This window comes from Indicator indicator, chromosome 31 (genome assembly GCF_027791375.1).
Source record: "Indicator indicator isolate 239-I01 chromosome 31, UM_Iind_1.1, whole genome shotgun sequence".
NCBI lineage: Eukaryota > Metazoa > Chordata > Aves > Piciformes > Indicatoridae > Indicator > Indicator indicator.
The window spans coordinates 6,706,024-6,720,537 of NC_072040.1; the positions used below are offsets into that span (position 1 = coordinate 6,706,024).

Genomic DNA, 14,514 nt, shown 5'->3' on the forward strand with positions numbered 1-14,514 from the left:
TAATGTGGGATTCACACATCTCAATATCTGCATTTTATGTAAATTTTAACACCTGATGAGGTTACACAGTAAGGCTGGATTTCATTGCAGGAAGTATTTGCCTCCAAGTTGTCCCTAATACATTTATAGTTAATAAAGCAGGAGCATTATAATAGCAGTTTAATAAACTACAACTAATAATAAATATATTTAATATATTGATTTTAATTACTTAAAGTATTAAGATAGAAAAATATATTTAATATATTAAAATATATTTAACATTCTGGATGGAAAAATGGCTCTAGCTAGATGTGGTCAAATAATATCAACACAGCTGATGATGTGGGGTAGAAAATTATTTTTCAAGGAAAGCTCAAAAAAAAAAACCAACTAAAAAAATACCAACACTGCAACCAAGTAATGACTATACTAACTTCAAAAATGGATGTTGAGAATTTAATCCAAATAGACATGGAAAGACTTTACATGTAAGACTACACATTTCCAAACCTCAGACCTCTTCCGTGAAGGCAACCTTCAACATGCAGGGTTTGCCTAAGAACAAGATTCATGATGACAGGTAAAGATTCTGCCCAGTTAACCACTGGAAGACAAAGAAGGGAATATTTTTATATGTAGTCTAATCTAAAAAATAAATAGATATAAAAATGCCTCTTTCCCCCCACCCCCTTAAAAGGGTGTTGTTTATATTAAAGTTGTGGAAATAATTTCCTCCCCTTGCATTCTCCTCCAAGCTGAGCTGGTGCTAAGGACAGCTTGAGAGTAACCAGTAAACCTTATGGGATTCCATTCCTTCCTGAGTGCCAGTCCTCAAATACCAGGAAATTACAGCCATATCTGAAGTGACCAGCAACCAAAGGCAACTCTCAAGGCTTAGGTGGACTATTCTAGAAGTTGCAAATGTGGTATGTTTGTTTTTAAAATGGGTTTGGTTTTCAGTATAGTCTAGCAAACATGTCTCTGCTAAACAGCAAGACTGGAAAACGAACTCCCGGGGTCAAATATCTCTCAGCAAAATTAAACAATCATCTCACGCACAACTTCTCAAACTGCAAACCACAAGTGTCAGCCAAAAGAGGCTGCAAAAGACAAAGGAAACACTGGGCAGCTTATTTTGTACGGGAGAAGAAAGGTACAAAATACTTGGGAAGGTAATAAAGAACTACTCCATTCCATGTAAAAAGTTTGCAATTAAATTGAAGAGCAACGTGCAGTGTAAATCTAGGTTCCTTTAAGCCTACAAAGCCTGCAAGTTCCACCAACAGCCCATATCTGTGACATTGATCTCTTCCTCATTCTGTACATGCACAATGCATAAAACAGTACCAGCCCTATTAAATTAGTATTTATGACAAGCTCAGGGCAGCAGAAGACAAGCAGTGCTTGCTCCAGCATGGATGCAGAGCACAAGGCCCCCAGAGCCGCACTGCCCACGTTTCTCAAAAATGAATCTCAGCTGGGAGAAGTGATTTGTTTCCGGGAAACAAAAAGGCAAACATGCTGTGCCATGCTGGGAAGACAAATGAAAACACAAATACAATCAATGCAATTTAAGGTTTTATACTCAACCTCAAGTGGTCTCAAGTTCAGTGCCTCCTGTGTGCTCTAGCATGCAGTGTTCTAGCAGACACACTGCCACGTTTCTTCAGAGTAATTAAGTTACAATCTGCAATGTCTGTCCCAACCACACTTCAGAGATGGCAAAAGGGGGTATTTCTTCACAGCCTCAGCTCAAATTACAAGGTATTAGCTGAAGATGCTGACAGGGTTGGGTTTGCACTAACAGATGTGCAGCAAACAGCAGCAGTGGCTTCCAGGTGGACATGCAGTGCTGTTTTACGCCAGCCGAGGACCACAGAGACTATAGGCAGTGATTCCCAGGAAGACTCTGCATAGCCCATCATACAGCAAATATTCATCACTTTAAAAAATGAAAGAAATACATAATAAAACAGGGGGGAGATAAAGAACCATCAAACCCAGAAACATCCACAGAAGTTCACTACGATTCTTAACTCTTATCAAGGAGGGAGACAAACAGATGCCATTTCAGGAGTCCAAAGAGATTAAAGAGAGGGGGAAAAAACCAAACAATTCTATAAACAAAAAAATCCACACACACACACACAAAAAAAAAACCTCTTCCCTACGTACTGCCAAGAATGATTTTTGGAGCCACATCAGTGATTTGGCTTTCAAAACACAGAGTGAATCCCTCAAAGGTAAAATTAATGGTTGCACACCACTTCTAATGTCATGGATACTGTTCTGATACTTCTGCTGGGAGAAACTTGGTCTGCCAGAAGGCCATACTGGGACAGTAACAAGGAATATTTTTTCAGGACATCTCAGGAAGCTGTCAAAAGAGCCTAACACTGGAAGAAGTTATACATTGCAATCTGTGTGGTTAATGTTGACTCAGAAGATTGGTAGGAAGAGAAGCTTCAAACATACAAAAGGCTGCACTGAATGTTTCCCAGCTGAACTGCTTTATATACTGAAGGATGTTCTTGCTGCCAAAAACCCATAAAATCATGGGCACTTTTTCCATAAGCTTTTACTGAAAGGAAAGCTATCTGCCCAGAGGAAGCAACAGCAAAATTTGTGTTCCTCCTTCCTCCCGGTGCCCCTGCCCCCTAGGATAGCAGAGATGTTTTTAATACTGCATTTGGGGTAGCAACATTCCACATTTTTCATGTCTGAAAGCAACATTCCCCTTTTGAAATACTTGAGGGTTTAATTATTATTTCTGCTAGGTGTATAGGAATTAACTTCTGCTTCCCTACACTTAAATATCACATTCAGGAAGAGGAGTCTGAGGAACCATCCCTTCATGTTGAAGTGAGTCAGGAGGCATGACAGTTTCATAGACTCATAGAATTGTCAGGGTTGGAAGGGACCTCAAGGATCATCTCATTCCAAGCCCCCTGCCATGGGCAGGGACACCTCACACTAGATCACGTTGTTCAGTGCCCCATCCAGCCTGGCCTTAAAAACTTTCAGGGATGGGACTTCTACCACCTCCCTGGGCAACCTGTGCCAGTGTCTCACCACCCTCATGGGGAAGAACTTCTTCCTAACATCCAATCTGAATCTACCCACTTCTAGCTTTGCTCCATTCCCCCTAGTCCTATCACTACTCAACACCCTAAAAAGTCCCTCACCAGCTTTCTTGTAGGCCCCCTTCAGATATTGGAAGGCCACAATAAGGTCTCCTTGGAGTGTTCTCCTCTCCAAACTGAGTTTGGTAGACTCAGACTTTCTCCATCTCTTTGCCCATACAAATTGCACATGGACACAAGCATGCTTAGCATAAAAAGCCATTGTGGTATAAAACATCCAACAGAACTGCATGTCAAAATCTTCCTGCAACTACACACCTACCATTCCCACCTGCTAAAGAGAATGGCACTTGACCTGCAAATTGCTCCTCCACGATGAGCCATGGAAATACATTTCCTTTTACAAAGTGGAAGTGCTGAGCAGCCATCCAACAAGAGAAAAAAAATAAACCAAACAAACCCAAACCCCCCATCATTTCCCAAAATGTAAACTTAAAAAAAGATTAACTGATTACTGATAATCTTAAACATCTATCCAAACCCATTCACACAGTTAAAACTTGCTCTTTAGTGGTTAAACTACTGCAGGAATTTTGGCACGTGGTCTTTTACAAATTAAGTATTGTTTTACACGTCCCAAATGTGTTAGTCATAAACATTAGCAGAGCAATACAAATCACAACTTTTTTTAACAACCCTGCAGTAACTCTGAACTTGTTCATCTGAACTTATTTAGCTTGTTTTTTCCTTCATGGCTGGATAAAGCAGACTGCAGGATTTTGTGCAGTGCCAGGGCTTGGCTCCATCAGTTGCTCATTAAACAAGATCTGGAATTTAGCACTGGATTGAACACACATGGGAACTCATGTGAAGCTGCTCATATATCATTGATAGCTCTGTTGCTAACACAGAGTTTATCCAAGACCATACATTTTTCCTTGGCTTTTACAAAGCTGTTCACCATCCTCTGTTCCTGACGTCAGTGGCCAACTACCCACTAACAGTATCTGTCACTACAAAATGCTTGGAATTTCCTCACTTATAAAAGCTGGAATGTTTCAAGGACAGACCTTTCAATTAAAAAAAAAAAAGGAAAGAAAAAGTACACATGATTAGATTTTCAAGATGAGAATATTTTGTGATTATTAGGATAGAGCATTTTCATTCTCAGTGAATGTTTTTTCTATCAAGAAATCAAATGGAAACAGCATCACTATTAGACATGGATGTTTAACACTATAATTTTTATCTTCTCTTCCTTAACGCCATGTACTCCAAGGTATGATGATTGTTCTAAAGGTAGGCACATCAGTGAGTGACAAAGATTTTTCCCATTAAGAGGACACTGTAATCATTCCAGTAGGATCAGTGTTAGACTGTATCTGGTATTCAGTAACAACATAGAAAACTAACCCCCCAGCATAAACCAGGCTATTTGCATTCACTGCCTCCTTTCTACACTTCCTTTATTCTTACAAGTGAAGCAGCCTGTACTGAAGGAAGTCATCCTGGTGGGAACTTCCTCTGGAGCACAGAATTGCCTCCTGAGAACAACACTCAATGTTCCTTGCAGGCGAGCTCTGTGCAGACTGCCTGGGTAGCCCTTGCTTCTTCCCTGCACCAGGACCATGATGCCCAGCTGCATGTGCCCAGTTCAGCTGTCCATCTGGACAGAGGGTCAGATTCCACCCCTGCTGGGGGATTGGTGCTGGCAATGCATTTCAGACTTGATCTAAAACCCAAGCTGCTGCTTAGCAAACACACCACTCACTTCTGGCCCTGCTGATTTGGCTGAAAGCAAGCAAACATATCAACAAAAGCCAGCCATTGGTATGATGCAGTGGAAAGTCCCTTGTTGAAGTGTGTCAAGATACCATCAGCTATTAGCCCAGAGACAGACTTCCATGTTTTAAAATCCACTTTTAATCTTCTACAGATCTCTGGATCTACTATCTTAAGGCTGCTATCTTCCTCATTTTTTTTTCAGTTCTTTTTCTCCATGGAAGACCTCATTTACAGAGAAGAGCTCTTCCATCTTTCTTTTTCAGTGGGCTACAATTTTATGTATGACATCCATGCAATGCATCTGTCTATGCCACAGGTACAGAAATTAACAAATTATCTAACTGCAGAAGTGTGATAAAGTTACTGTTTATTAGATACAGTCCACATCTGAAATACCAGCTGTCTGTTGCTTCAGGTGCTTGTGACAGATCTCAGAAATGGCATAAATGACTTGTTCTCCTCTTGGAATCAAAGCTTTGTAGTTCTGTATCTTTCCAATTATGTCATCACCTATGAAGGAACATCATTGTTTATGGATTTGATTGCTAAGAAATGCTGTTAGTTTGATTTCCTACATACAAGGTAAAGCAACAGTATTAATGTCTACATCTTTTTAGTTCCAGAGACATAAAATCAGATATATTTGAGCAGCTCTACAGATAGAACCTCCTCCCTTTACATGAGGGGATGGACAAACCCCATTTTTTTAATGGTAGTAAAATGAGCAAAATCCTAAGTACTCTGTCAAAATGGATAGTCACAGAAGCTTGCTAGAGTTCACAACAAGTCTGTGTATTCCTGTTCTCAAAAGACAACTCATCTCCTACAAACTTACTCCACTAGGAAAGGCAAATGCTAACAAAATTATAAACACTTGCAAGAACCCTACAGCTGCTTCAGCTTCTTCTGAAAGGAGCTTCAATTTTCACAACTGCATGATCTCTGAGAAGCAATTCCAAGCAGATGATACAATCTGATCTTTAGCTCCGAGGCCATTCTCATATGTCCTTTAGAAACAGTGCCCACACTGGCTTTACAGCTCTGAAGGTTTGTAGAATTTTATCTTCTGAGTGAGCCTTGTCCCCCTTATCAGGGTTGTCCCACTCTGCTATTGTAAGACCTTCAAAGAAAGAATGTAAAGGCAAAGCTAACATCTTTCCAACAGGAACGCTCTGACTGGTGATCTTTTACCCTCTTCTTTTTCCATCTGTTTAATTATTTATGTGTATATATATAAATATATACATATACCCAGATTTCCTCAAAGGGAGATGGTGAACATAGATCAGTTTTGCCCAACTGATCAATCACAAGCATTTAAAGAAGCTGCTTCCGTGGAAGTAGAGAAACTGAATTTAGTTGTTCCATATGTGTCTTTAATTTGTGTTTGTATTTTACCTTTGTGCAATGAGAAATTTTTAAAGGACACAGATGCTTGCTTTCTTACAGAGCATCAGGAAGTCACTTCTGCATTTCTTTAATATATGAAGCCAAAGATCCTCTGCTAAGAGGATAGGCTGAGGGAACTGGGCTTGTTCAGCTTAGAGAAGAAAAGACACTGGGGGAACATTAGAGCTGCCTTCCAATACCTGAAGGGATCCTAAAGGAAGGCTGCAGAGGGACTTTTCGTAAGGGTGTCTAGCCATAAGACAAGGGGGAATGGTTTTAACCTAAGGAAGAGTTAGGTTCAGACTGGATCTTAGGAAGAAGTTCTTCAGTACGAGGGTGGTGAGACTCTACAATAGGTTGCACAGGGAGAATGTAGATGCCTCTTCCCTGGGGATGTTCAAGGGAAGGATGGATGAGCTGAATCTAGTTGAGAGATGTCCCTGCCTATGATGGGGAGGTTGGAGTAGATAATCTCTGAGGTCCCTTCCAAGCTAAGCCCTTTTATGATTCTACAGTCCTGCTTTTGCAGGATCTTTCTTGTGATAGGAAGGTGGTCTGTAACAGTGCTCTTAAATGCTTCCCTTGACCCATGAGAGCAACAGTGATAGTTTCCATCTTCATTAAATGGAAGGCAAACCCTCTTTAACCCCAGTCACACTAATTGAGCACACCCATCTCATGTGTTAGCCCTCTTATTGCTCACTGAGATTATGTAAGACCCTGCAACCTATTAAGAAAGATAATACAAAAATCATTGTAACATCTCCATTTATCTAAGTCCTGTTGTTGAGCCAACAAAACAGCCTAAGGCATAGCTACTAGAATTCTAAAGTAGAATACCTGAGTCCACAGACCTGGATTGCTTCCTGTAAATAAACTTGTCCAGAGCTTGCTTGCATATTTCTACAGCAGCTTTCATTATTGGCCCACCTTAAGGGACTTGAGATACAAGGTTTAATCACTGTACATCAGCTTATCTGCAGCAATGTCTTGTATGAGCTCTTCTTGGTAGTAAATAATTCAAACTCTTCTAAACCTCTTTCACTGAGGAGAGGCTGAATCTAGTGCAATGTAAGTAGAAATGAGAAGTCCACATTAAAAACACTTTCACCAGGCCCTGGAACACTTTCAAAGCTGAGTAATTATGACTCCCTGTGGCTTCATAGTTTAAGAGAAACTAAAGAACAACTTTGAAGTTGCTTGTTGATGTCACAGAGTTAAGTGTTTTATACACTTACCATATTGAGTTCCTAAAATAAACTCCCTCTCTTTTTTTTTAAGCACAGAGAAGCTGCATAGGGAACAGCAGCAATCTGGCCAAGGATCCTCCTTCTGCAGTGCAGAACAAAACACAGAGTGGTTCTGCACCCTTCATATTGCCCCAGCCCTCCAGTTAGCAGCAGCATGTGAACCTCCTCAACTAGGGGTTTCACACCAGACCATCACATTCAAGAAGTATGGAACAATCTCCCAGCCTGTCCAAATCAAACGTGGTCTGTGGTTTCTATTGCTATTGCCAGCAACTGTATGAATATCAACATACTTCTACTAGCTCAACTTCAGAAACACAGGAAAAACACTTCAAAGTTGTTAAATTTAATGGCAGGGAAAAGGATTCTAATCTGTACTATTTTCTTCAGGTTAATTTATTTTGAACATTCAGCAATAGGCATATCTATGAGCAGGAGGAGGGAGGATCTGCAGGAAACCACCTATCCTCAAAGCCCTGCTGTCAGCAGAAAAATGAATCCCAGTCTCTAAAAATATCAAGTCTTATCTCTTTCTGTTAGGCATAGCAAGTTATTTCTATCATTTATACAACTAAACAAACAAAACCCCAGGTAAGTTGAAGCCATAAAAATCACCACCAGTAGAAATGGGAAGCCTTTGTTCCTTCTCCTGTCTTAGCAGTATCAAGCAGTCTTCACTTTTTGCTGGATGTGTATTTCTGCAAAGTGAATTAAACCCCCTAGTAATCGATTTAATTACACTCAGTAATAAGCTTATCCTTCTCCAGCTCTTAAAAATCACTTCATGATTCAGATTCAGTTTGTACAAATTATGAGGTGCTCATTTGAAACCTTAAGCCAAGCAATTGCTTGGGTACAGCACAGCCAACTGAAGGCAAGCCTGCACAGGCAGGGGCAGGCAGGGCTGAGTTCTTCTGCCTGTTATGTTCCCAGCTGGCCAGACACAAACCAGCTCCAGCCCCAAACATGCAACGGTTTTCATCTGATGTGTCCAAGCTAATAGGCTTCATTTAGATAGAACCCTGCAATAATGCTTCTATGGAGCCTCAAGATTAGAGCAGGCTCCCATCAGACAGCTCAGAGGCCAGGGAGCTGAGCTCCTTCCTCCACCAGACATGCTGGCTTGAAAAAGCTCATCAGCCTAGCAGGGTTGTCTTCCCTATAGCAAGTGAAGGTTGGAGTAGATGATCTTGAAGGTCTTTTCCAATCAAAGACATTTTGTAGTTCTGTGAAGTGGCAATCCGCATGTGAAATCCCTTTCCTTCAAGGCTGCATATATGTATCTTAAGACACTAGACCTGAATAAATCCATGTCCAGTCATAAAGAAATCAGGGCTCAGTCCTGCAGATTCTTACTCTGACACAAAGCTCCCCTGAAAGCTGCTGGGATCACTCTCATGAGCAAGGTCCAGGTCAGTAAGATTCCTGTAATTGGCCTCTTGTCAATATTTTATTTTTTAAATTGCTTGTATTCTAGTTCTGCAGTCTCCTGGGATTCTGTACACAAACAAATACCAACAAACATATCAACAAATCTCTAAACACTGCTTCCCAAAGTATTTATGCAAGTCTATTGCCAGAGACATTTCACATACCAAGCTGTGCACTGAGTTCACAACACATATAAATACAGTTACACAAGCAAAGGCTAATTTTACAAAGGCTTCAAAATGAAGCATTCAAATTTTGCTCACACAGAAGCCAGCAGCCTCTCTGTCTGCATCTTACTTACTCACCCAGCTGCCTGGTTAGAAAGCAAAAAGCAAAGGCAGAACATAGTTCTGGGGTGTTATTTTAAAGATCCCAGGAAATTCTACTCTCAGGACACTGATTTAGAGCAGCAGAGGTAGTCCACTTATAAATCACCATATTTCATCCTACTCTGCCTTACCATACAAGTATCTCAAAATACAGGGCAACAATGCACAGTGGGCTGTGTCCCAAGTACACACAGGTCATTCAAGGATTGTCTCCCCTTCTACTCCTCTTTTTGTTCCCTCTTCAGACTGTTGGCATCAGTAAGATACATAAATATTCTTATTTCACCACATGAAAGTTAGATTCAGTTAATTTGTTTTCACACTAGTCAAACATTTGATTTGACAGGAAAGCATTTTAACACAAACAGTATTTGTTTGCAACGACAGAAGTACAAATTCGATGCAGAGTAACAGAAACTACATTTCAGCATTCAGAGCCCTCAAGTGAGAGTTTAAGAGAATAGAAGCTTGGAAATGTGACAAGAGGAAACTTCCATTAAGCGTACAAGTCCAGTTTGTACTTAATGTAAACTAAAAGTGCCAAATAACCTAAAACAAAACCATTCCTCATCCTCCCCACTCCCCACCTCCAGTTAGTTTAGTTTAATAGTATCCAGCCCAACTTCTTTTGGCTTCTGGTTGAGCAAACAGATGACTGCCCATTAAGTTAATTCCCAAATGACAGCAAATAGGAGTAGATAATGCAGTTTTGCCATTACTGACTAATGTCTTGACAAAGTGCCTTCAGAGCCACATAGGTAAGGAGAGAAACTCTGATGGCACAGAGCTATAATGTTGTTATAGTGATGCCCAAAGGTTCTAGTTTGATGTAATAACCTAAAATAAAACCTCAAAGCAAATGAAAAGTGATATTTCTGGGGAGACTGCTAAGAAGCTCTCTCAAGAAATCTCAGTTTATATAGGAATGAGTTTTATGTCCAGAATACCTTAGTATTTCAAGAAAGGAGAAGAACATACTAGGGCACTTATAAATGCTTGTAGTCTGGAGAGGATTGTATGAATACAGAGTTATGGAACAAACTGGAGCAGATTGGATCTAATACATGCTAAGCATACTGACAGTAACAGTTGAACAAAACCAAAAAGGAGAGGAGAAAAAAAGAAGTTGCATCGTACCCTAACTAAAAGAGTTTAGCTGTACAAGAATCTTTGTGTAAGTTAAGGTCTCTTCAGAAAGATGCAGCAGCATAAATGTCAAGCCTCGTGGCTTAAAAACAACAAAGTAAACCTGAAGAGAAAAACGGAGCTAGGATAGAAGTTTCTATGAGGCAGAAACAAGAAAACAGAGAGAAACAAAACCAGATGTAAATCATGGAAAGAAACTTATTGAAGGAAAAGATAAACAACAACAAACATTAGTACCTTAGGTGTGGGAGAAAGGAAAAAAAAAAAGGCAGTGAATTGTTTCATATAAGACTAGGACTCAGTTAACATTCACCTGTATTTCCCTTAGCTACTGATCTATTTACATCTAAACTATCAATAGTTGTATCTGTAGCCATAATAAACCAGAGACTAAGTATCTTCCCTTAATTTTTGTATCGCCTCCACCAAACAATTAAACAACATTTTAGAAGCAAAAGATTACAAACTAGGGAATCCCAGAAATATTTGCAGCTACCAATGAAGACAAAACCCAGTTCTGGACCTTTGCAAAAAGGAATCCCAGAAATATTTGCAGCTACCAATGAAGACAAAAAACAGTTCTGGACCTTTGCAAAACAGGAAAAAGTGTCCAGCAAAAGCACATGGTTAGACCCTTAGAGGCAGCCAGAGGCTAAAACTCAGGTAATGAATGCTGAAATACATAAGAAAAACATTTCCTTTTACAATTTGAGAAGAGTAAAAAGAGGATTAATAATCCCACTTCAAAAATATCCTTAGCATTTATGAAGAGTAGATCTCCCAGCCTACTGCCACCAGAAAATATCATTACTTTAGGCTACTCCTTCAAATCAGGAAAGTAATCCAAATCAGGGGAAAAAAAAAAATCCCAACCTTAGACCAAACAATTTGAAGAATTCCAGAAAGGGCTGTACTGAAGAGGGATTTGGAGAACAGAAGACAGTGACAGCAACAGCAGTGTGGAACTACCACAAAGATGTCTCTTGATTTCTTAAAAACAGCCTGGATCTCTCATTTCTTGGGGGTTTCTCCCCCCTGAGTTTTGATCTGGATGTTGTTTTGGTTGACCATTTTACAGTTAATACAGACTTTTCCACTGAAACACTGTACCCATAGTCACAGCAACAGATGAGCATTCCTGAAGTACTTGGCTCCCAGAAAGTATGCACTTTATTGGCCTTACCATTGATAAGACATTGCTCAGGCCTTTCTATTGCTCTAAACAAGAAAATATGAAGTGAAAACAAAACTGAAGCCCTGAGCAACTCTAGAGGCATTATGATACACATTTAGTTGTTATCTGAGCTATCTTGAAGGTATCTGTCAAGGTCTGTCCAGCTGCCAGAGACAGATGACCACAAGACAGCCCTGCTCCCCGCAAGGTCTTTCCCACAGCAACACAGGCAGTGTTCTACCAACCCCTTTTGTTCTGCAGTGCTACAAGCAAGCATGGCAAATGCATCCTACTCACCATGGAGGGTAGATGTGGATGACATCCTGAGGCCTGCTCTTCAGGTGAGCTGCTGTCTCTCTCGCAAAGAGGACTTTGAGTATTGGCTCTCTCTCATTGACAACAGCATGCTTGGGTGAAAGCGTAGCAGGGGACTCTTCCAGCTGCTGGCAGATGGCAACTTGTATTGTACATTCTTCAAATATTTCTAAGATCCTCACAATTAAGACACCAGATTTATCTGGAAAGTAAATTAAAAAAATCAAAATGCTCTGTCTGGATGAGGAGAAAGAAATCCTGCCATTCTGAAGATGTGCATCCCTTGCTCTCTGCAGATCTGACCATGAAAAATCCATGAGTAGAATATGCTGCCCCACCAAAAGGCTTGTTAAGGTGTTCTGGTAACTTTTCCTGTCTTTATAGATACTCTTAAGTGTGGAAACAAAGGCCTATCTGCACATCTTCCAACCACCAAGGAAATCAAACTCCTTACAGGAAGCCCTCTCCCACCACATTTGAACTTTTTGTCATGCAACTCATTCATTCAGCTCAGTCTTTCTTCTTATGCTGCGCAAAAGAAGCCTATTTAAAAGCAGAATAACCAGAGTGGGTTAGAAGGGAAGCTGTCTTTGCCCTTCTTGACCTTTCTCAAAGCAAGAGCTGATCAAGTTAGAAGAGTATCTGCCAGGTACAAAACTGATGATTCACATTTAGAGGAGAACATGAAGAAAAAGGGAGTAGGGCACAGCCTAAAAATAATTATTGCAAAACCGCCCATCCGTTTTATCAGAAAACCATCAGGATGCAGCAACATGAGCAGACACCAGCATCCCCACAGCACTTTTGTCTATGTTGAACAAGAAAAAACTCTGCACTGAAATGAAATTACTCCTAGCTCCCTTTGCAGCCTGCACAGAGCAATAGCTACTCATACCTGGGTCTGAACCCCAAGATTATGCAAGATTTCTTCTCTTTGCTCAGATTCACACTCTGGTCACTGAGACAAGAATTGTTATCTACCTGCTGAATGCTGTAATCAGCCAGTGGGAAAAAACAGAGTGCCAGAGGATTAGGGGCAGCACAGCCCCAGTTCTACTTGGATTTACAAGTTGCATTGGGAAAAACACAGCATCCAAAGAAAAACAGCTGATACAAATTATTGTCTTCCCACAGCAAAGAAGAAGCAGGGGAGGAACTGTGAATGTGATACTGGAACTTAATGGCAAAGCTGCACTAGTCATTTGTTTCTTTCAAGGCCCATTTCACAATTTTGAATGCTCACCCTCTGGAAAATAAATCAAAATATTTTAGTTTCATTTTATGAGAAACTTTAAAACAAAAGTTAACCCAACCCTCAAAACACCCAAACCAAAGTCACTGGGCCCCCAAACCTTTCAGATTTATTGAAGTTGAGATCTACTAAAAAAAAAAAAAAAAAAGGGGGGGGGGGCCCCAGAATATTCTGTCCCTGTTTTGTATTCCCCAGTCTTTATTACATTTTATACTGAAACTGAAATAAAGTAATTTTGAAATATAAACCCAAAATGTTCTCAAAACCACTTTTATGTGAACCAAATTTTCATCACATGCAATGTGCTTCTGCAAAGCATTCTGTTTCCCATGAACCAGTATTTTCCAGTAGGATCAAGGGTTGCAGCACCAGAAAGTCTCCCCATGTGATGTACATCAGTCATTTCTGCCCAAGCTATTACAGCTCCACCTCCTTTTCCAGACCTGAGAAGCAGGAGTAGGGGAAATTATCTTTTCTGTCAAGTCCTTTGAGAGTGACTGATGAGGAGAACTGGTTGCCAGTACTCCTCAGGACTGTCACCTTCTCAGGGGAAGGTGTAATACTGCAGTGCCACTCCAGGCACCGCACTGTGTTTTTGTGCAGACTCCTGCTAAGTGTGACTGTGGACTAGTTTTCTCTGCCTAAAGGCAAGGACTCAGAACATTCACACTTGAATTCTTTTTTGCCTGACTAGCTGCAGTTGTGGTCCTCTGTCAACTCCAACTCATCTGGCACACAAACAAGTTCTCCCAACCACAAAAATTCTAAGTAACTGAGCATTTACCTCTCCCCTCTTGATGTACTGCCACACAATTTGCTTTTTCATCCACTTTAAAGACCAGGTCACCAGCAAATCAACTTCAATTTTGAAGCACACCAACAATTTACTTGAAAGTATTAAGGCAGCTCGTGAGAAACACCGTTCACCACTCCCAAACCATCCATTTGTGCGTGCAGAATTTCATGACAACTCTTACTTGGTCAGCAGCAAATATGTTGCTCAGCTGAGAAAGCAGGTTGAAGACAGTGACTGACAATGGAGTGACATTTTTCTTTTAAACATCTCTGACTATAAACCAGATAAAAATACTATGTAAATCAAGAACTGTATCTGTATGAAAGGTTATAAAAGACAGTGGAGGGCAATCCCTTCCAAGGAACCAGAGCCTCTTGCAAACCAGTCTAAGAGCTGGTGCAAACAGTGGGAGCTGATACTAAATTAAGCTGAACGTTCCTACATTAAAAGCAGCACAATCTCAACAACCAGCCAAGTCTCACACTTGGCACACACACACACTTTCTACAGAACCACAATCTATTTGTTTATTTAGATGCACAGAGATAGTTTAATTTAATTGCTCAGAAATGATTATTGCTG

General features: G+C 40.4%; 1 protein-coding gene across 1 annotated transcript in view; it reads right to left on the minus strand.

Moving 5' to 3' along the window:
• Positions 1-14,514, minus strand: part of SPIDR (scaffold protein involved in DNA repair) — a 183,566-nt gene that overhangs the window by 106,945 nt on the left and 62,107 nt on the right. Inside the window, exon 8 of the mRNA XM_054394612.1 lies at positions 11,867-12,086. Coding sequence (XP_054250587.1) covers positions 11,867-12,086 — 220 coding nt within the window. The remainder of the gene's footprint in view (positions 1-11,866; positions 12,087-14,514) is intronic.